General features: G+C 32.7%; 1 protein-coding gene across 4 annotated transcripts in view; it reads left to right on the forward strand.

Annotated features, from left to right (window-relative positions):
• The window catches only part of PRKACB (protein kinase cAMP-activated catalytic subunit beta), a 113,970-nt gene that overhangs the window by 40,124 nt on the left and 52,935 nt on the right, over window positions 1-20,911 (forward strand). The window contains exon 1 of one of the 4 annotated variants that reach the window (XM_072834245.1): window positions 7,491-11,829. The exons of 1 other annotated variant lie outside the window; for it this stretch is intronic. In XM_072834245.1, coding sequence (XP_072690346.1) covers window positions 11,646-11,829 — 184 coding nt within the window. In that variant the 5' untranslated portion in view covers window positions 7,491-11,645. Of the gene's footprint in view, window positions 1-7,490; window positions 11,830-12,547; window positions 12,649-14,855; window positions 15,019-20,911 lie in introns of those variants that run through there. 2 more of the 4 variants (XM_072834255.1, XM_072834254.1) reach the window with 2 other exon arrangements.

A 20,911-nucleotide genomic window follows, 5' to 3' on the forward strand; every position in this document is an offset into this window, starting at 1 on the left:
AAAACACTAAATAAAAGCCTTTGATGAGTTTATCAACAGAATGGGTGCAGCTGAGGCAAGAATCAGTGAGGTTGAAGATAGATGAATAGGAACTGCCAACTGAAATGCAAAGAGAAAAAAGAATTGGGGAAAAAACCTAGAACTGAACATCAATAACCATGCGACAGTTTTTAAAAGTGTAACATATGCATAACTGGAATACCAGAAAGAGAAGGAAAAGAACAGAAGAAATATTTGAAGTAATAATAATGGCAGCAAAAGTTACAGAATTAATGACAGACACCAAACACAGGCCTAGGAAGCTTTAAAAATAACGAGCAAAATAAATATCAAAATAACTACACCAAGGCACATCATATTCAAACTGCAGAAAACCAAAAACTGTGAAAATCTTCAAAGAAGCGGAGGGGATGGTAAAAACCTTACCTATTAGAGGAATTATGACAGAATTATGACAGCCTTCTTATCACTAGCAAACAAGAATGTGGAGTAAAATATTTTAAGAGTTGGAAGAAAAGCCACTAACCTATAGTTCTGTACCCATTGAAATTATTCTTAAAAAGTGAAAGAGAAAGTCTCTTTCAAACAAACAAAAATTAAGGGTATTTATTGTCGGCAGACCTGTCCTATATAAAAATAAAAGTTCTTCAGGGAGAGGGAAAATTATATAGGTTAGAATCTTGGATGTACATAAAGAAAGGAAAAAGCATAAGATAAGAAAAAAGGGGAAGATAAAATATTTTTTATTCATCATTGATCTAAAACAACTATTTAAAGTAATAGTAATGTATTGGGTGATTATGGAATATGGATAAATGAGATGAATGACAGAGGAATAGGAGAAAGAGTTGGGGAAATACTCTAAGATACCACATTACAAATGAAGCAGTGTACTGCTATTTAAGGGTGGACTTAGATTAGTTCAGAATATATATTGCAGTGTGCCTGGCTGGCTCAATCAGTAGAATATGCAACTCTTGTTCTCCAGGTTGTAAGTTCAAGCCCCACATTGGGTGTAGAGCTTACTTAATAATAATTTTTTAAAAATGTAGACTGCAAACACTGGAACAACCCACTAAAATTTTTCCGAGAAGAATAATTGATATGTTAAGAGAGTAGATTAAATATAATAATATAAAATGTTCGTTTAAATCAGGAGAGATAGAAAATTAGGGGGGAAGAAAACATGCAATGTGTAGAAAACAATTAGAAACATGGTAGATATTAATATGAAAAATTGTTTTTACAAGTTTGTTATAGGCAAAAATCAATAAAATTGATAAATATCTAGGGAGCCTAATCAAAAAAAAAATAAATTAAATAAAAGCTTGATGATCACTATAGACCCTCTATGCATTAAAAGGTAATAGAAGATTGAATGCTATGAAAAATTCTAGGCCCACAAATTGATAGGTCCTATGAAATGGGCCAATTTCTTGAAGGAAATAAGGAGACACAAGGAGAAATAAGTAATCTGAATAGGTCTGTATCTATTAAAACTGAATCATTTGAAAATTAATAATTAAGAAATAATTTCTGAAAAAGCATCAAGACCAGAATGGATTCACTGGTGAATTCCACCAGATAAAACTCAATTATAAGTTAACAAACCAGGGGCTCCTGGATGGCTCAGTTGGTTAAGCATCTGACTCTTAATTTCAACTCAGGTCATGATCTCAGGGTCTTGAGATGGAATCCTATATCAAGCTCCACGCTGGGCATGGAGCCTGCTTAAGATTTTTCTCTCTCCCTCTTCTTTGCCCTTCCTCCCTGGAGCTTGCACTCTATCCTTATATCTCAAAAAAGAAAAAAATAGGGCAGCCCGGGTGGCTCAGCGGTTTAGTGCTACCTTCAGCTGAGGGTATGTGTGATCCTGGAGACCTGGGATCAAGTCCCAAGTCGGCTCTCTGCATGGAGCCTTCTTCTATCTCTGCCTCTCTTTCTCTCTCATGGATAAATAAATAAAATCTTTAAAAAAAAGAAAAAAGAAAAAAATCCAATTTAAAAAGTGGGCAAGAGATCTGAATAGACATCTCACTAAAAATCCTAATGGTAAGTAAGCATATGAGAAGATGCTCAACATCATTGTCACTAGGGAACTGCAAGTTAAAATAACATTAAGATGCTACTATACATATTTTGGAATGACTACAGTTAAAACATAAACAAAACTGACTGCCAATTTCTAATAAGGAAGTAGACCAACAAGAACTCTGTTCATTGGTGGTGGTAATAAAAAATGGCACAGCCACTTTGGAAGACATTTTGGCAATTTCTTGCAAAGCTAAACATAGCCTTACCATACATTCCAGCAATCGTATTCCTAAGAATTTAATTTCCTACACTGATTTTAAACTTATGTCCGCCCAAAAACCTGCACGTGAAAATTTATAGCAGTTCTATTCATAATTGCCCAAAACTGGAAGCAACCATGGTCTTTCAGTAGGTGAATCAGTGAACAAACTGTGGTATGTCCATGTAAGAGGTTATTATTCAGTGATAAAAAGAAATAAGCTTAAAACCACAAAAATACATGCATATTGTTAAGTGGTAGAAGCAGTCTGAAAAGTTTGCATGGGTTATGACTCCCAATTTTGACACCATGGAAAAGGCAAAACTCTAGCAATGGTAAAGATCAGTAGGTGTCAAGGATCAGGGAAGCACAGGTTATTTACAAAGGTGGTAAACTATTTTGTATGATAATATAATTGTGGTTACATGACATTATGCATTTGTCCAAACCCATAGTGCCTCAGTACAGAGTAAATCTTAATGTATGTAATTTTTTTTTAATATATGTGATTTTTAAAAACATTCTTTAGAAAGTTGGGGGATCCCAGAGTGAAATGCCGACTGTAACAAAACAATCTAACTGTATCACAAACTTATGAAACAACCTCACTGAAAATAAAGCAACAACTACTGACCTAAGTAAATTTGGAAATAGATGAAATCTGTAAGAGTAGAAGCAAAGGAAACTGCATAGTAGTGTACTCTAGTTGATAAAATTGTTTCCCACAGGGATAAAGTTATTAATTGTACCAGGTTAACAATTCTAATATTGCCACATGTGTATACTGAAATGGTGGGTGGGAGAAGCCAGATTTCTCACTGTTGGAGTGGGAGTTTTCAAGTAAGCAAGTAGAGGGAGTAAAATGAATCATGCAGTGATGAATTAGAGTTAGAGATACCAGGAGGAACTCATCTTTACCTTGTTATAGACACAGACCATTACATGGAGAAATATTTACAGAAATGGGTATATACACATTTGTATACACATGTATTTCTTTGCTCTGTCAGCTGAGAAGGCCTAGAGGCAACAATACTCCAGTAGCAACAAGCTCACATAGTTCTCAGATCTTGGCTTCTAATACCATTCTCCAGTGAAAGGAACTAGGGCTCCCTGGAGCAATGGCTAATTCTGGGATTGGGGCAGGAAATATACAAAATACGCATGGGCCATTTTGTAGTGTTAGAAAGTAAGTATTCAAACATACATGCATGTGTGCACATGCTCATGCACAGTGTGGATTGTATATCAAAGGGACATAGGAGGCAATTGAAAGTTTTCAATGGCCAAAGCTTGAATAATTTGAGTAACAAATTAAATAACATAGTCTTGGATTATAGCCTAAAATGTAAAATAAATATCCATGAGTCCATACTGAATGTAAATAAATCATTGAATGAGGGATCCCTGGGTGGCGCAGCAGTTTAGCGCCTGCCTTTGGCCCAAGGCGTGATCCTGGAGATCCGGGATCGAATCCCACGTCGGGCTCCCGGTGCATGGAGCCTGCTTCTCCCTCTGCCTGTGTCTCTGCCTCTCTCTCTCTTCTCTCTCTCTCTCTCTGTGACTATCATAAATAAATAAAAATTAAAAAAAAATAAATCATTGAATAAATCAGAGAAGAAACACATTGTCCAGGCAAAGGAATTCCACTCTGTCTCCAAGGAATTAGAGTCTAACTCCTCATTCTTTAAGCATGCACTGGGCATAGTGACTTCATTCCAACAAGTAAAGTATGGAATGAGAGGGAAGGAAGTAACTACAGTGGAGGCATTTGAAAAATACTACCTAAACCAGGTGATCAAGGATAGCATCCACAGTGATAAGTCGTGTTGATAGTATATATTCTTGATGTGATGTGATTGTCCTCAGTAGCCCATAACCCCAGCTAATCGTGAAAAACAAAGAAAACCCACAAATACTAAATGAGGAACACTCTACCACATACCTGACCAATACTCCTCAAAATTGTCAAGGTCATCAAAACAAGGAAAATCTGAGACAGAGTCTAAGGAGATATGAGTTATCAAAGCCAAGAGGAGCCAAAGGAGGCACAAATTCTAAATGTAATGTATCTGGAATAGGATCCTGGAACAGGAAAAGAATATTAGGTTAAAGCTAAGGAAATCTTAATAAACTATGGACTTTGGTTAGATGTTAATAATAGTTGGAAACTGGGTTTTAAGGGGATCCCTGAGTGGCTCAGCAGTTTAGCGCCTGCCTTTGGCCCAGGGCGTGATCCTGGAGTCCGGGGATCAAGTCCTGCATTGAACTCCCTGCATGGAGCCTGCTTTTCCCTCTTCCTGTGTCTCTGCCTCTCTCTCTCTCTGTCTCTGAGTAAATAAATAAAATCTTAAAAAAAAAAAAAAAAGGAAACTGGGTCTTGGGTATATGGCAACCCTGTACTATCTTTGCAATTTTTCAGTAAGTTCAAAACTGTTCTAAAATTAAAAGTTTATTTTAACAAAAAGTTCCATTTTATATAGGTCTTAAAATGCAAATTATCTGTATTGTCAGAAAGTATAAAATTGCTGGGGATTTGGAATGGAAAGGAGGAAAGATTATGAAGAGGGTCATGGTTTCACAGTTGCATTTATTTATCAAAACATCAAATTCTGTACTTCATAATTTTCAGTTTATTGTATGTCAGTTATATTCATTAAAGCTTTCTTAGCAAATAGGGAACAAACAGAAAAGAAATGATGAAATAATAGACCGAAAGCCAATTATATTAATAATTACAGCAAATGTAAATGATTTAAACAAGACTCAGCTATGTTTTGTAATAAGTCAACTTTACTGATATAGTGTTTAAAAGCAAAAGAATAGGAGGAAAGATATACCATACAAACACTATTCAGTGAAATTTGTGTTTAGTGTATTAGTATTATAAAAAGTTGACTTCAAGATTAAGCAGGGACGTTTATAATGCTAAAAGTGTCCATTCAGTAAAAAGAACAATTCTAAATTTATATGAACCTGATAACAGAGCTTCAAAACACATGAAGCAAAGTTAATAAAACTGAAAAGAGAAATAGAAAAATCTACAAAGTTGAAGACGTCTGTAATCTCTCAGTAATCTATAGAACAATTAAACCAAAACTTTGAAATATAGAAGATTGGAACACCATCAGTCAAATCGGTCTAATTGATATTTATCATATACTTAACAACTATAGAAAACACTCTTTTCAAATCTTTCTGGAACGTTCACTGTCAAAGACCATTTAAGACAACACTTAAAAAGTTTAAAAGAATTAAAAATCATGTTCTCTGACCATGAAATAATTTATTAAAAATCAGAAACAGGAGTGCCTGGGTGGCTCAGTCGGCTAAGCCTCCAACTGTTGGTTTCAGCTCAGTTCATAATCTCTGGGATGTGAGATCTGGCCTTGCATCAGGCTCCACGCTCTTCATGGAGTCAGCTTGAGATTCTCTCCCTCTCTCTTCCCCTCTGGTCCTACTGCCACTTGCACACTAGCTCTCTAAAATAAATAAATAAATGAAATCTTTAGAAAAGAAATCAATAACCAAAGATATCAGGGAAAATTCTCAAATACTTGGAAATTTAAATGATACACTTCTAAATAATCTTGGTCAAAGATAAAGTCTTAAAGGAAATTAGAAAATATTTTTAATGGAATGAGAATGAAAATACAGTATGTTAAAATTTGTGAGATACACTTAAATCATTGTTCAGAGGGAAATATATAGAGTTGAGTTCCTATAGTAGAAAAGTAGAAAATCTTAATATAACTAAGTTTTCACATTATGAAATTAGAAAAAGCAAAATAAACCCCCAAAAAGTAAAGAGAAAAAAAAGAGGTGGAATCAGTAAAATTGAAAACAGAAAGATAGAGAAAATCAATAAAATAAGAGGTGGTTCTGTTAAAAAATAAGTAGACTCCTTTAGCCAGATTTACCAAAAAAGGAAAGAAGGCAAATTACCACTTTCAGAAACGAAAGAGAGGATATAACTACAGATGCCACAGACATTAAAAGGGTTACAAGGAGAGATTAGAAATAACTAATAACCAATTTGACAACTTAGTTGAAATAGTCATTTTGTGAAAAACAAACCACCTTTATTCACTGGAGATGAAATAGATAACTAAATAGTACCATATCTATTGATGAAATCAAATTGGTATTTCTAGCCTTTCAAAAAAGAATTCCTGGCCCAGATAGTTTTCCTGACAAATTCACCAAATGTATAAGGAAAAAAATGATACCACTTCTCTGCAGGCTCTCTGGGAAAATAGAAGACAGAGTATCTCTCAACACATTTTATGAGGTCATCCTAAACCTGGTATCAAAATCATTCAAAAATAGTAATGAAAAGAAAATTTGAAAATAGTATCTTTATAAACATATACAAAATCCTTAAAAAGTATCAGTAAAGTGAATCCAGCAATATATAAAAAGAATAGTATAATACAATAAGACCAAGAGGTATTTTTCCTGGGGATTCAAGACTGGTTTAATATTTGAAAATTAAAAAAAAAAAAAAATTTGAAAATTAATCAGTAACTGTAATCTATCATATTAGCAGACTAAAGAAGTAAAACCATATAATCATAACAATAGATGCTGTAAAAGCATTAGATAAAATTCAATATCCCTCTAATATAAAAAGAAAAATACCCAGCTAACTAGGAATACAAAGGAAATTCCTTATCTTGATACGGGGCAATTGCAAAAAATGTCCACAGCTGACACATACTAAATGATGAAAAACTAAATGCTTGCTCTCTAAGATTGGGAATAGGACAAGGATGTCCATCTTGATACTCTTGTTCAACATTATTACTGAAAGTCCTAGAAATAAACTATCTAAAAAAAAAAAAAACTATCTTTTTCAAAAATGACATGATTGCTTACATAGAAAATCCTAAGAAATCTCCCTCTCCCCCCAAAAAAACCTCCTAAAACTGATAAATGTGCTTATTAGCAAGGTTGTAATATACAAGGTTAAATTTATAAATAAGTCCTACTTCTGTATACTAGCAGTGAACAATTGTAAATATTTTTAAAGTGCCATTTACAATAACTCCAATTTAAAAATATATGGGTGTGACTCTTAACAAAATATGTGTAGGATCCTTATGCTCAAGAGTATAAAACACTGATGAAAGAAATCAAAGATTCAGGTAAATGAAGAGATACACTATGATCATGGATTGAAAGACTCTGTATATTGAGATGTCATTTCTTTCAGTAAACACAATCTTAATAAAGTCCCAGCCAGACTATTTTTGTAGACACAGACAGTCTTAAAATACATATGGAAAAGTTAAGGAACTTTAATAGTTAAAACAATTAAAAAGAAGAAAATGTTGGAAGATTTACACTATCAGATTTAAGACTTACTAGAAACCTATAGTAACCAACACAGTACGATATTGATGAAAACACTGACACACACACAAATCAGTGGAACAGGATAGAGTTCAGAATAGACTCAGACAAATATTATTAATTGATTTATGACAAGGTCCAAAGGCAATTCCATTGTGAATGGATATGTAAATTCTGGTAAATCCATGCAATGGTATACTATTCAGCAATGAAAAATGAGTGAACTTAAAACACAACAAAGATGAGCCTCCTTTGTTACACTGTACTAAATGAAAGAAGCCAATCTTAAAAGGTTGAATCCATTTATAAGAGATATAAATCCATTTATAAGAGACATGAACCCATTTAAAACATTTTGTGAAAGGCAAAACCATTACCCTAAAACCTTTATTTGAATACCAGAGATCATGGTCATATTATTTGCCCTCTACATGGAACAAATACATCCTTTATGTATCAAATATGCTTTTATGTTTTCTTTAACCTTGAAATTCTAAAGTACACAGTTATTCTTGGCCTCAGCATGATTGTGAACCTAAAATTAGACAATGAAGTCACATGGCTATAAGTTGACCAACCATCTGAATGGAAACATTCTAATGGCAGATTCTTAGACTCTGAACAGTATATCCAAGAACTAATGCCACCTTGTTACTATTCTTTTATTCCCACTTTCCCATCCTTATTCAAAAAATACTGCATTTGAAAAAATCTTTACTTTCCTTTGTTAATCACTGTTGTTGCTCAGTAAGGAGCTTGGATCTAGGAACCAGAATAGTTAAGTGACTTTGGGTAAGTCGCTTAATGTTTATAAATTTATTTTCTCATCTTAAAGTAGAGATAATAACACCTGTCCTGCCTACATTTACAAACATCTAATGAGCCAGTGGGAATCTCCCAATTTATATGTTATAAACTAATTGGCAAATATAAGGTTTCATCAGTATTACTAAATATGAGGGGAAAAACAATATTTTGTAGTATCTTATGGTAATCAAAGGCGATTCAACTCTGCAAATTGTTATAATTTCAAAAATTAAAGCAGAATGAATATTAAGGACTTGATAACCTCAAGGTTGATTACTCTGGTTTTATTATCATACATTAATTAAATTACTAGATTATAAAATATGCTATTACATAAAATTTGGAATACAGGGCTAGACATCTTAGTACAAATTAAAGTTCTGGAAATACCATCAGGACGAATAACAAGCAATATACTTCTTAAGATTAATTTCAGTTATGAAGGATGGAATTCAGTTTTAGTTAAAGCTGCAGTTGTTTCCTTCTAGCAGTAGATGCCAGTAGAGTTCTTCTTTTTAATAATAATCAAATTGCCTAAGTACTTCCATAGCAACAACTTCCTGGTCACATTACCATATATAGGAACATTGCTCTGCAGACCAAAGAGACTACTTAAGGACTTGGTAACAAATGGAGACAGTTTTTTTTGTTTTTTTTTTTTAAAGGTCCAGGTTTCAAATGTAGGGTTTTCACTCACCTAGTGAGGCTTACTTCCTCCTGTTCCTCCTCCTTCTATACTTACTTTGCTGTAAGCCTTATGCATTGTTTTAAATAAATTAATCTTAGTGCTAGCGTTAGGAATCTGGAATACCTGTACTAAACTTGAGCAATGTTGAATATGCCTGGTTAAACATGTTAAAAATGAATATAGTGAAGCTGAAATGTTAGGGTTAGTTAATGCATTTGGTAAGGGGATACCATGAGTGTAATATTTGGGGAAGGTTAAAGTGTCAGAAATGAATGAAAGAAAGGACTGGAAGCAGGGAAAACAATAAATTATCTTAGAAATTCACATTTGCACAATATAAAAATGAAACCCAAAGAATGAACAAAATTTAGTAGCTGAATATAGAGAAAAAGTTTCAGTGATATTGCATACATAAAATTAAAACATTTTCATGTTATTTGATTTTACTTAGACCTTTAATTTGTTGAAAATGAATGCTTCAACATATTTGAGTATGTATTACATGCATTACATTTATGAATTCAAGCAACTCAGTTTGAGACATAAATATATAAACAGCAAGTTTTAACACAAAAGTTTAAAATCAGTGGAAAAAGGAGAGAGTTGGGGCAGCCCAGGTGGCTCAGTGGTTTAGTGCCACCTTCAGCCCAGGGCATGATCCTGGAGACCCAGGATGGAGTCCCACATCAGGCTCCCTTGCATGGAGCCTTTCTCCCTCTGCCTGTGTCTCTTGTGAATAAATAAATAAAATTTAAAAAAGAAAGAAAGTTTAAAAAGAAAAGGAAGGAAGGAAGGAACGAAGGAAGGGAAAAGAAAAGAAAAGAAAAAGAAAAGAAAAAAGAAAAGAAAAGAAAAGAAAAAGGAAAAGAAAAGAAAAGAAAAGAAAAGAAAAGAAAAGAAAAGAAAAGAAAAGAAAAAGAAGAAAGAAAAGGGAGAGAGCAATTTATTTTCTAGGAAATATATGGGAAAATTCAGTAAAGAGGTGACAGTTGGAGTGAGCCTTAAGGATAAATAGAATTTCTCCCAAGACAGCATAACAGAGAATTAAGGAATTTCATCGACTTCTGCCCCTTTAGTCCTTCCATGATCTATAGAGGTTTATTAAAGACTGCAGACACTTGTTCAGTGTTTGTTTTGTGTAACACTGTCAGATGTTAATAAAAAATTATTCTTACACACACATTTACACAGAAAGCTACAAATTTTAAAAGCTTAATATTATACTGTTGCCTATTTTGTTACATTGATACTAATTTTATTACACAAAATAAAATGTACACATATGAGCTGTTACTTGGCAAAATTCATTCCTCAATTGTGTGTGTTGTCCTAAATTGATTATATTTTTGTTCCGATTTATTCTATTTATTATTATTGTTTCTATTCTATTTGTCAAGCTGTTGGCAGGAAATCTGGATTAAGATATTTTTAGGTAGATCCTTCTCTCCCTCCCAAGAAAAAAAGCATATAGATTTCTCATCCTTTAATTAGTGTTAAAAAGGCAAATACTCAAAATCATCATTAAATATCACAGGTTGCTTTTTTTTCCTGCAAATGGACAGTGACAAGTTTTATTTACTTTTAATCAGAGTTGTTTCTAAGTCAAACCTAAAGTTAGGGATCAGGGAAGCAGTAGTACTCAGTGTTAAGTTTAAAAATTAACATGTTTTAGTAAAGTAGAAGGAATTTTTTTTCTCAGTTGAAATGTCTTGCTGTGGCTGATTTTATATAATTATAAATCTCATATTTTGTTCCTTTTTTCATATTTTAGAATGTCTTTAAATATACTGCTGATAAGCACTTGTCAGCAGACTCTGTTTGATAAGCAGTACTCTCATACTGTTCACATAGTACTCACATTTTTGTAGTTCCTGTATATATTCGACTTAAGTCAATGAGTTAGCAACATTCAGTTCTTTTTTTAAGTGCTAGTTCAGATTTTTCTCAGTTAAAACATGTTATAAAGTTTTTTTGTGAGAACTTTAATATCTATTTTATACAAATTTTCAGAAAAGTTAACTGCTTAATAGAATTCACAAAATCTGTGTGTCAGTTAGTCTCCTGCAAAAAAACACAGCCTTTTTAAAATATTATATTTGGAGAGTGGCTTGGCCTTGAATTGTTTGCATAAGGTTGTAATACATGTTTAACTAGTTTTCTTTTTTAGAAAGTTTTTTCTTAGTCTATGTATATATAAAGTCTTATCTTTAATGTTCTCATTAGCCTATATATTAATATTAAACACTCATAAGCATAAAACCTTTTAGGCTGATATTGCAAGTCTTTAAAATCCCCATCTCTAGCTGAGATGAAGAGTTTGCTAAGAAAGGCTCAGTAATGTACTGTTTTATATTAACAGGAAACAGAACAGCAGTAGTGGTTTGAATACCCTGCAAACAGGAAGTTTGACAAATGCATAGCTCTTAGCTTCTGTGTAAGAACTTGTTGAGCTCCTTCTGGAAATATTTTCAGTTACTTTAAGTAAAGTGTAAATGCACATGAATGGCAGCTTATAAAGAACTATCCTGTAACCAGTATACAGGTACAACTGCTCTTCAGAAATTGGAAGGTTTTGCTAGCCGATTATTTCATAGACATTCTAAAGGTACTTCACATGATCAGAAAACAACTCTGGAAAATGACAGCCTTCATTTCTCTGAACATACTGCTTTATGGGACAGATCAAGTAAGTTTTTTTTTTTTTTTTAATGATACATTTTGACTAGAGGCTAAAATACTAATTGGAGTTTTAGAATCAAACATAAAGAACAGTGTTTGTCTTATATGATTTGCACAAGGACATTTTGCAGGATGAAGTTGCAAAATTTCACAGAAACTTGATTATAAGTTGAACTGAATTGTGTAGTTCATTGTTTTGTTTTATATGTGACCATTAGTCACATACAAGTAGGAAATTTTCTATAGAATTCTTTATTTCTAGTGTATGTTACTGTTTTTTTGTTTGTTTTTGTTCTTCTATAAAAGTGAAAAGCCTAAATTTTAGAATTATTTTTTAGTTTTTTTTTAATTTTGGATTTTATAAGCCTTAAGATTTAAAAGAGAAGACTCTTGAATTTATAATTAAAGTTCTGTTTACCATTATTTATTTTTAAATGCCTGTGTAAAAGTTACTTCAGTTTTACAAGCAGGATTTCGATTATGATGGTATAGTATAACTATTCTATGTGAAATCTTATATTTATGACATTATAAATATCAAAAACTTTTATAATTTTATGTTATTTATAATTCCAGTTAGAAGAGGAAAAAGTTGTTTATGCATACATCACATTCTTTCCAGGCATGTTAAAATGTTTGGACTTGCTGCTTTGCTAAAATAGTGATATGTAACCATTTTTGGTGACATGCACTTAATAGATAAATTTCACGCGTAAACAATACCAGTGCCTCCATTCCACATCTCACCTTGGACCCTCCCCAAGGTATTTTTGTCATTGTGATTAAAGGAACAATAGAATTACCCTTGGTACCTTTGCCCTTTTTGGTGAGTTTGATAATCAAATAGCACTAGATTTTGCCTTTTTCTGTTTATATATTCCATAGCAGTTTAAAACTAAGTTTAAATAGATAAACCAAGAATGGTTTACAAACTTTACTCCTTCATGGTTCTATAAAAGCTTATTTGAATTATTTATTTACTGCATCAGAATTTGTTTATCTTCTTTGAGCTGTTTAAAGGAGACAGTAAAGAACCTATATATTAGAGTTTTTCTTACTTACAGAATAATTTGATTGTAATTAATAATTAATCCTTACTGTTTAGCAGGTTGATAGGTGAGGAATCTCAATTATCTTCAAGTAAATGAACTGTTAAATATTGGCAATAATACTACATTATTAAAATTAAACATACAACGGAAGTTTGTTATTCATTCTACTTGTCCTATTCTGTTGAATTACATTCTCCTAGGTCCCTTTGGAAATCTTTTTCATGCAATTTGAAGACCTTTTAATTAAGCATTCAATGAAGAATGAGGACAGTACTGAATTAGTTTCTGTTTCACTAGTACCTACTGCTTCAAATAGTGGGTGTTTGTTTAGTAAGTGTATCTCAAATGAATGAATATCACAGGCTTGTAGTAATTAAAAGTTATGTTTGAAGTATACTCTCACCATTTTTTAAATGTATGGGGCCTGTGATGTTTTTTGAAACACACTTCAAAACCTAGAATCGAAGATAACATCATGAGCATGATTTCTTTTAGAAAAAAACAAACTTGATAAAATGCTGTTAACATTTTTCTTTATTGTGATGTCACAAAGTAGTATAAATAGTAGAATTGTAACACAAGTAAAATTAGGTGCAGGACTTGTAGCCCTGCAAAAATAGGCATAATAAAAGAAATAGAGTAACTGAATGTTCTTTAATCAAGTATTCTTCTACCCTCTTCTCTTTCATATCCTCAAAATATCAGAATAGACACAATAATTTTATTTACATAATGATGAGCATAGTACACACAAGCTTTAGTTTTCTACTGTGGAATGTGTTGCTACAGAGGAGAAAAAACACTGATACAACAGAAACGGGAATCTTATCATTTCAGAATTCCAGGGTTTATTTTTGTGGTGAAAACACAAATTCTCATTTACAGATTGAGTTGCAGGAGTTTTGACTATATGCAGTTTTTCTGAAAACCACATTCTTCAAAGCTACTTAAAGCATTCTACTTGTATGACTTGTTTGACAAGAAAAAGGAATGTACTATCTCCTGATAATAAACACTCTGAGTATGCTTGTTCCAAAAGTGCTATTTTAAGAAGTCAACTAAGCACAGAAAAATACATATAATACTTTAAAAATTAGATTTGTGAACTATTGAGTAAGAATTAATTGCCAATTTAGGCATTTATGAAATGTAACAAGTTTTAATCAAAATTTCTTCTCTAATGACAGTAAATATAGGAAGAAATACAGAATAAAAGCCACATAGTAGTTTCCAGGTGCCTTAACTGTGTTTTGTCTTTTACTACTAACAGGAATTCCTGTTTGATAACATAAATATTTAACAGTTGATTCCATCCACATATAAGTACATGAAGTTCAAAAGAAAAACATGGAGAAATTCTGCTTTTTGTTCTTAGAATGAATGGGAGTATTGACATTCATTGAATTCTCTTTGTAGCAAATGTGTTATGGTTAGCTTTTAAATCATCCTTTGATCATAAATAGTATATCGAATTTATAATGCTGAACTGGATTGAAGTTTTCATGTTTTAAATATTGGACTTTATACACTTAATGAATATCTAATAACAACATTTTAAGGATTGAATAGGTGAATACCTTCAAACACTTTTCTTATTCTCCTTTCCCATGAATTGGCAGGCTAGTTTTCTGGTCAATATAAATCCATATGAGTGAATCTTAGATTTAAATATCATATTAAACAAATAAGTGATTTTATATATGGGTTTCTTCAAATAGAATTAGATAGCTAATGTGTTTTATCAGATTACTTTATCTGCCAGTTTTACCTTTCCGAAGCTCATACAATCTTTAAGACAATTCACTTTCGTTTATTTCTTTTTTTTTCTTAGAGATTTATTCATTTATTTTAGAGAGGGATAGGGAGGGACAGGGAGAGAGAGAGAGTGAAAGAGAGATAGAATCTCAAGCAGACTCCATACTGAGAGCATGGAGCTCAATGCTGGGTTCAATCTCATGACCTTGAGATCAAGCTATGAATTCAAGAGTCAGACGCTTAAGTGACTGAGCCACCCAGGTACCCCTTTCATGTTTATTTCTTAGGCCACTGAATCTATGCCATTGTAACTTCTAAGCTAGAAGACCTTCCACATTATCCTTCTATCTACATTTTCCATCAGCAGCTATTCTATAAGCTTCTTGGAGGTAATCGATTTTTATTCATTTGGTAAATGCTTTTTGAAAATTTACTGTATCATTGTCTATAAATGAGCTCTGGGAAAAATAAGATCTAGTACTTAACCTCAAAAACAAGAGTAGGAAGAGCAAACATGAAGAACATAATATTTAAGGTATAATGACATGGTTACTTAAAAATATGTACTGTTACTATGGGAACTTAGTGTAAGAAGAAATTAACATTAAGGGGAGATGAGACCTTCAAGAATATAAAGAATGAATTGAGCCTAGAGACTCAGAAGGAGGAAAAGATATTTATTATAAGAAAATAAATAACACAAAGTATGTGAAAATATGAAAATTTAGGATTTACTTAAAAGACATAGTAAGATACTGTCTACAAAGGTAGTCTATGGATCTGATTTTTGAAATCTATTATATATTCAGAATTTTGAACAGTAATGGGGGGGCTAATCTAGTTTTTAAAAGTGGAACATAATATATATTCAATCTTTGTTAAAAGCACCTAAAGAATTTTAATTTTAACAAGCATAATAAAAGTTAACTTGCTTATTCAACTGAAAGGAGAGGTTTTTTGGATACTATACATTTTCTATTTGAGCTGGGCAGGTAATTACAACTAAGACTTTTGGTCACTACATGACCATGGCAAATCTAGTCAGACACTGGATTCCCTTTACAATAATAGTGCTAATTTAAGATGGTTCTTCTACCTGGGATTCCTTTTCCTTACCTCTACCAGTGGTGAGATCTGCTCGTATTTTCAGACTCTGTTCAAATATTATCTCTAACAAAATCACCAAAGCATTCCTTTACTGTTTTTCATTCAATTAGAATTCATAATTGCTTCCTGTATTCTCCTATCATCTTATGTCCACTTCAGTTATGGTTTATTTTATAGATTTAAAGTTATATTACATTAGTCCTTAAGTTACCTACCTCCGCTATTTGGCTTTGAACTGCTAGCGGGCATAAATTTTTCCATTTATTTTTGCTATTGCCAGCACAGTTCTCAATAAACACTGAGTTTTTTTTTTATTAGATTTCCATTAAATATCACTATGGTCTTAAACTAACAAGCTTTCTCTAATTTGTTCTATTATGATCTTTGCAATTTATTTCAAAGGCCTTATGGTCATTAACCAAAATCAGTAAAATGCTGACCTGAAACCTAGAAAATACGACATTCCAGAGGCACTAAACTCTTCAGTGTTATCTATGTATTTTTATCGTGATTGCTTATAAGAATTTGAATACTCAGCAGACCTTATATTCAACCAATTGGGATATTAAATAATTTAAAATTAGAAAATGTTTCCATGGGCTATTTAGTAATCCCAAATAGTATATCAAGTGTAATAACATAAAGAGTAGCTTTTATTTGCTTGTGTTTTACAAGAATAGCCATACTACATGGCTACATACTACATACTACATCGTTAGAGAAGGAAGATTAAGTATATATTCTAGGTAATGTGCTACACAAAGTCTGTTGCCAATCCAATAGCATTAGCATCACTGCGAAGCCTGTTAGAAAAGAAGACTCTCAGGCCCTATCAAAACTGAGTCAGAATCTGCATTTTAACAGAATTACCTAGCTGATTCATATGTATGTCAAAGTTTGAGAAACACTTTTTCCCTAGGACTATTTTAACTTGATTACCAAATAACATACCTTCATTGGGGAAAATTTGCAAACCTTAGAAAAAAACAGAGAAAAATATTTAAAAAATCACACAATCCCACCAAAAGATAACCACTGCTATCATCTTTTGTATATATAGTCTGTTTTTTGCATAAATAAATTTCCACCAGCCCCTAAATTTGGATCTTTTATTTTTTTTATTTTTTTTTTAATTTTTATTTATTTATGATAGTCACAGAGAGAGAGAGAGAGAGAGGCAGAGACACAGGCAGAGGGAGAAGCAGGCTCCATGCACCGGGAGCCCGATGTGGGATTCGATCCCGGGTCTCCAGGATCGCGCCCTGGGCCAAAGGCAGGCGCCAAACCGCTGCGCCACCCAGGGATCCCAATTTGGATCTTTTAGTATACAATATTTCATAACATTTTTGCTCAACATGTTCCACAGTATCTTTTTAGATGGCTTATTTTGCATTCAGTTGTAAGGATGCACCACAATTTATTCAACTGAACACTGACCATCTAGATTGCTTTTAATTTTTGCTATTATATTTAAAAACACTGTGATAAACATCTTTGTAGCTAAATCTTTGAATGCATTATTTTTATATTTTATAGGAAAATTTAGAAAACTGTTATGACTGTTTTAAGGCTTTTGTATTAAATTAATTGCACCCCAGATATACAAGTAATATATCCTTTTGGAGTTAAATTTGCTTCAGTATTCAGAGAAGACATTCAAATTCCCTAGTGTAATTTTCTGGCACATCAAACATGCTTTATTTTCTCCTTTATTATTAGTGTTTATAAAAATTTTCCACTTTTCAAAATTGGTCAATTATTAATAGCAAATGGTCTGAGAGATATGTTTTAGTTACTGAATAGAGCATTATCATTAGATATTCCTTGGTAATCAACAGACTATAATCTAAAGCACATTAAGGGACAGTAATTTCTTCAAGGTAACATATCGAAAGGAAGAAATTTGAACCTAGGCAGTCTGGCTCCAGAGCTCATGCTTTTGGTAGCTATTTTGTGAAATCTTTCTAAATTTGCGTTGGAAAAACAGGTCTCTGGCTTCTATAGCAAAGGTTTGTATCTTAGGTTTCCTGTTAGATGCTGAGACAACATGTATATTATGAGGACCAAGAAGACCAACAGGCTAGAAAGAGAACTTTGGAAATAAGATGCCATCCAAAAGATCTAATAGATTGAAAATGGAGTGATATATTCTCTGAAGGATTGAATATTACTTGCAAAGTCCTAAAATAATGGCTGTTTTTAACTCTGTTTTTCACTAGTTGTATAATCAGTATGGCCCACTAGGATACAAGTAATGTTTCATCCTTTAAATATTCAGATTAATCACTTGCACTCTTCTGTTCATATTAACAGGACTGCTAAGTAAGTAGCTCTTTTCTTTGTGTCTCCTTCCAGCCCCCTTCACGTATTGCTAAACTTTTGAAGTTTACTCATTACAGAGAGGCTAATCTTCCTTTCAAAGTGTAAATGAGGAAAGAGATAAGTATTTTGATTAGTATACAAGCTAATGGTCTCATTTTTAGCTTCGATTGATTTTTGCCACTGCTACATGGTTTCATGGTTTAATCCTGGTCCCAAAGAATCTGATGGATGTATCCTTGCTTTTGATGTGATGACACTGATTCTTGCGGAGACCTTAGTGGTTCTTAATAGGAGAATGATTATCCTTTTCAGTGTTATGCTTATCCAAGGGATATTCACAGGATTTAGTTTCCTTAATTTATACTTACATGCCTCCTGACCCTGACTTCCATGGCAGGTTGAATGTTTGACAAGATTATCTTTAGCCCTTCCCCCACAGTGTACCAAAATCAGCCGTCCTCTCCCGAACATCTTGTCCAGGGATAGCAAACTGGTTGTCTGTAACTCAGATGTAGCTCACAATTACATTTTGTTTGATCCTCATGGTATTTCTCAGCTTTCATCTAAAAATCCCTTTTTTGGGTTGTTTTGTATATGAGGTGAGGTACAGAGTGAAGTTTTTTTTTTCCCCTTCATAAAGTTATACAGTTTTTTTAAAGATTTTATTTGAGAGAGAGAGAGACAGAGATAGAGAGATCATGAGTGGGGAGGAGAGAGAGAAGGAGGCTCCCCGCTGAGCAAGGACCCTGATGCGGAACTCGATCCCAGAACCCTGGGATCATGACCTGAGCTGAAGGCAGATGCTTAACCAACTGAGCCACTCAGGTGCCCTTTACTGCACTTTTTAAATCCAGGTTTTAGCATCAGCTATCAGTTTCTTAAAAAAAAAGAAAAAGTCTGGGATTTTCTCAATCTATAGATTAATTTGTAAAGAATTGCTATTTTAACAATATTGAATGTTATGATCCATGCAGATGAAATATTTCTCCATTTTATAGATAGATGTTCTTTAATTTCTATGCAGTATTTTCTATTTTTTAGTGAGGAAGTCTTATTAAAATTGATTTTTAAATATTTTATTTCTGTTAATACTGTTGTGAATGGAGTAGTTTCTTTTATGTTTGGATTGTTTGTCCCTAGTATATTAAAATGTTATTGATTTTTGTATATTAATCTTACATCCTATGATGTTAATAAACTCATTTATTAGTTCTAGTAATTTCTTTGTAGATTCCTTAGAATTTTCTACAAATAGAATCAAGTCATCTGCAAATAAAGATAGCTTTCTTTCTTATCAATCTATCTGCCTTTTTTCTTACCTTATTGCACTGGCTAGAACTTCTAATACAAAATTGCATAGAAGTGGTGAGTGCAGACATCCTTGCCTTATTCCCAGTCTTAGGGGGAAAACCCTCCATCTTTCACCATTATATATGATATAATAAGCTATAGCATGCCCCCCCACACACATGCCCTTTATCAGCTTGATGAAGTTCCCTCCTAGTTTGTTGAAAGCTTTTATGACAGGTGTTGAATTTTATGGAATGCTGCTTCCTCATTTATTCACATGATTACATAGTTTTGTCTTTTATTAATAAAGTATATTTCATTAATTGGTTTTCAATGCTGAACCATCCTGGGATAAATCCTACATGGTCATGGTATATAATCCTTTTTATATACTGCTGGATTAGGTTTATTAATAATTCGAAAAGGATATTTGCATTGTAGTGGATATTAGTCTGTATTTTCTTTTAAGATTTTAATTATTTATTCATGAGAGACAGAGAGAGAGAGAGAAAGAGAGAGGCAGAGACACAGACAGAGGGAGAAGCAGGCTCCATGCAGGGAACCTGACGTGGGACTTGATCTTGGGTCTCCAGGATCAGGCCCTGGGCTGAATGTGGTGCTAAACCGCTGAGCCACTTGGGCTACCCTGTAATTTTCTTTTAATCTTTGTCCAGTTTTGTCTTGTTTTGGTATTGGACATTATAGGATAAATTGGAAAGTGTCACATCCTCCTCTATATTCTGTAAAAGTTTATGTAGGATTGGTATTATATCTTTGGATGTTTCATAGAATCCCCTAATGAAACCATATGGACATGTGCTTTTCTTTGTGGGAAAAAATTTTATTACTAATTCAACACTTTAATTTGTTCATAGATCTTTTCAGATTTTCTATTTCTTCTTGAGTTAGTTTCAGTAACGTGTCCTTCTATGAATTTGTCCAGTTCATCTAAGTTATATAATCAAAATAAAGTTTTATAGTATTCCCTTATAATTTTTAAAATTTCTCTAGTGTCAGTGATGATGTTGTCTTTTCATTTTTGATATGGGTAATTAGTATCTTCTCTATTTTATTTTGTTTTGTTATGTTTTTGTGAGTTTTAATGTTCCATCAGTCTAGCTTATGGTTTATCAGTAAAATTTTTGGTTATTCATTTCTTCTATTGTTTTTCTGTTTTCTGTTTCATTGAATTTTGCTCTGATCTGCTGTTTGGTTTTGGCTTAATGTGATCTTCTTTGTTGAGTTTCTTAAGGTGGAAGCTTAAAATACCCTTTGAGACCTTTCTTCTTTTCTAATATAGGTGTTTAAATCTACAAATTTCCCTCTAAGCTCTGCTTTATCTACATTTCATAAATGTTGATTTCTTATAGGTGTTTCTATATTCAGTTCAAAACATTTTCTAATTGCCCTTTCGATTTCTTTGTGATTTAAATCCAAATATTTGGGGATTTCCAGATTTTTTGTTGTTGATTTTTAATTTAATACTGCTGTGATCAGAGAACATATTTTGAATGATTTTTAGTCCTTTCAGATTAATAGATTATTTAGCATATGCTTAGTATG

This window comes from Canis lupus, chromosome 8, assembly GCF_048164855.1.
Source record: "Canis lupus baileyi chromosome 8, mCanLup2.hap1, whole genome shotgun sequence".
Taxonomy (NCBI): domain Eukaryota; kingdom Metazoa; phylum Chordata; class Mammalia; order Carnivora; family Canidae; genus Canis; species Canis lupus.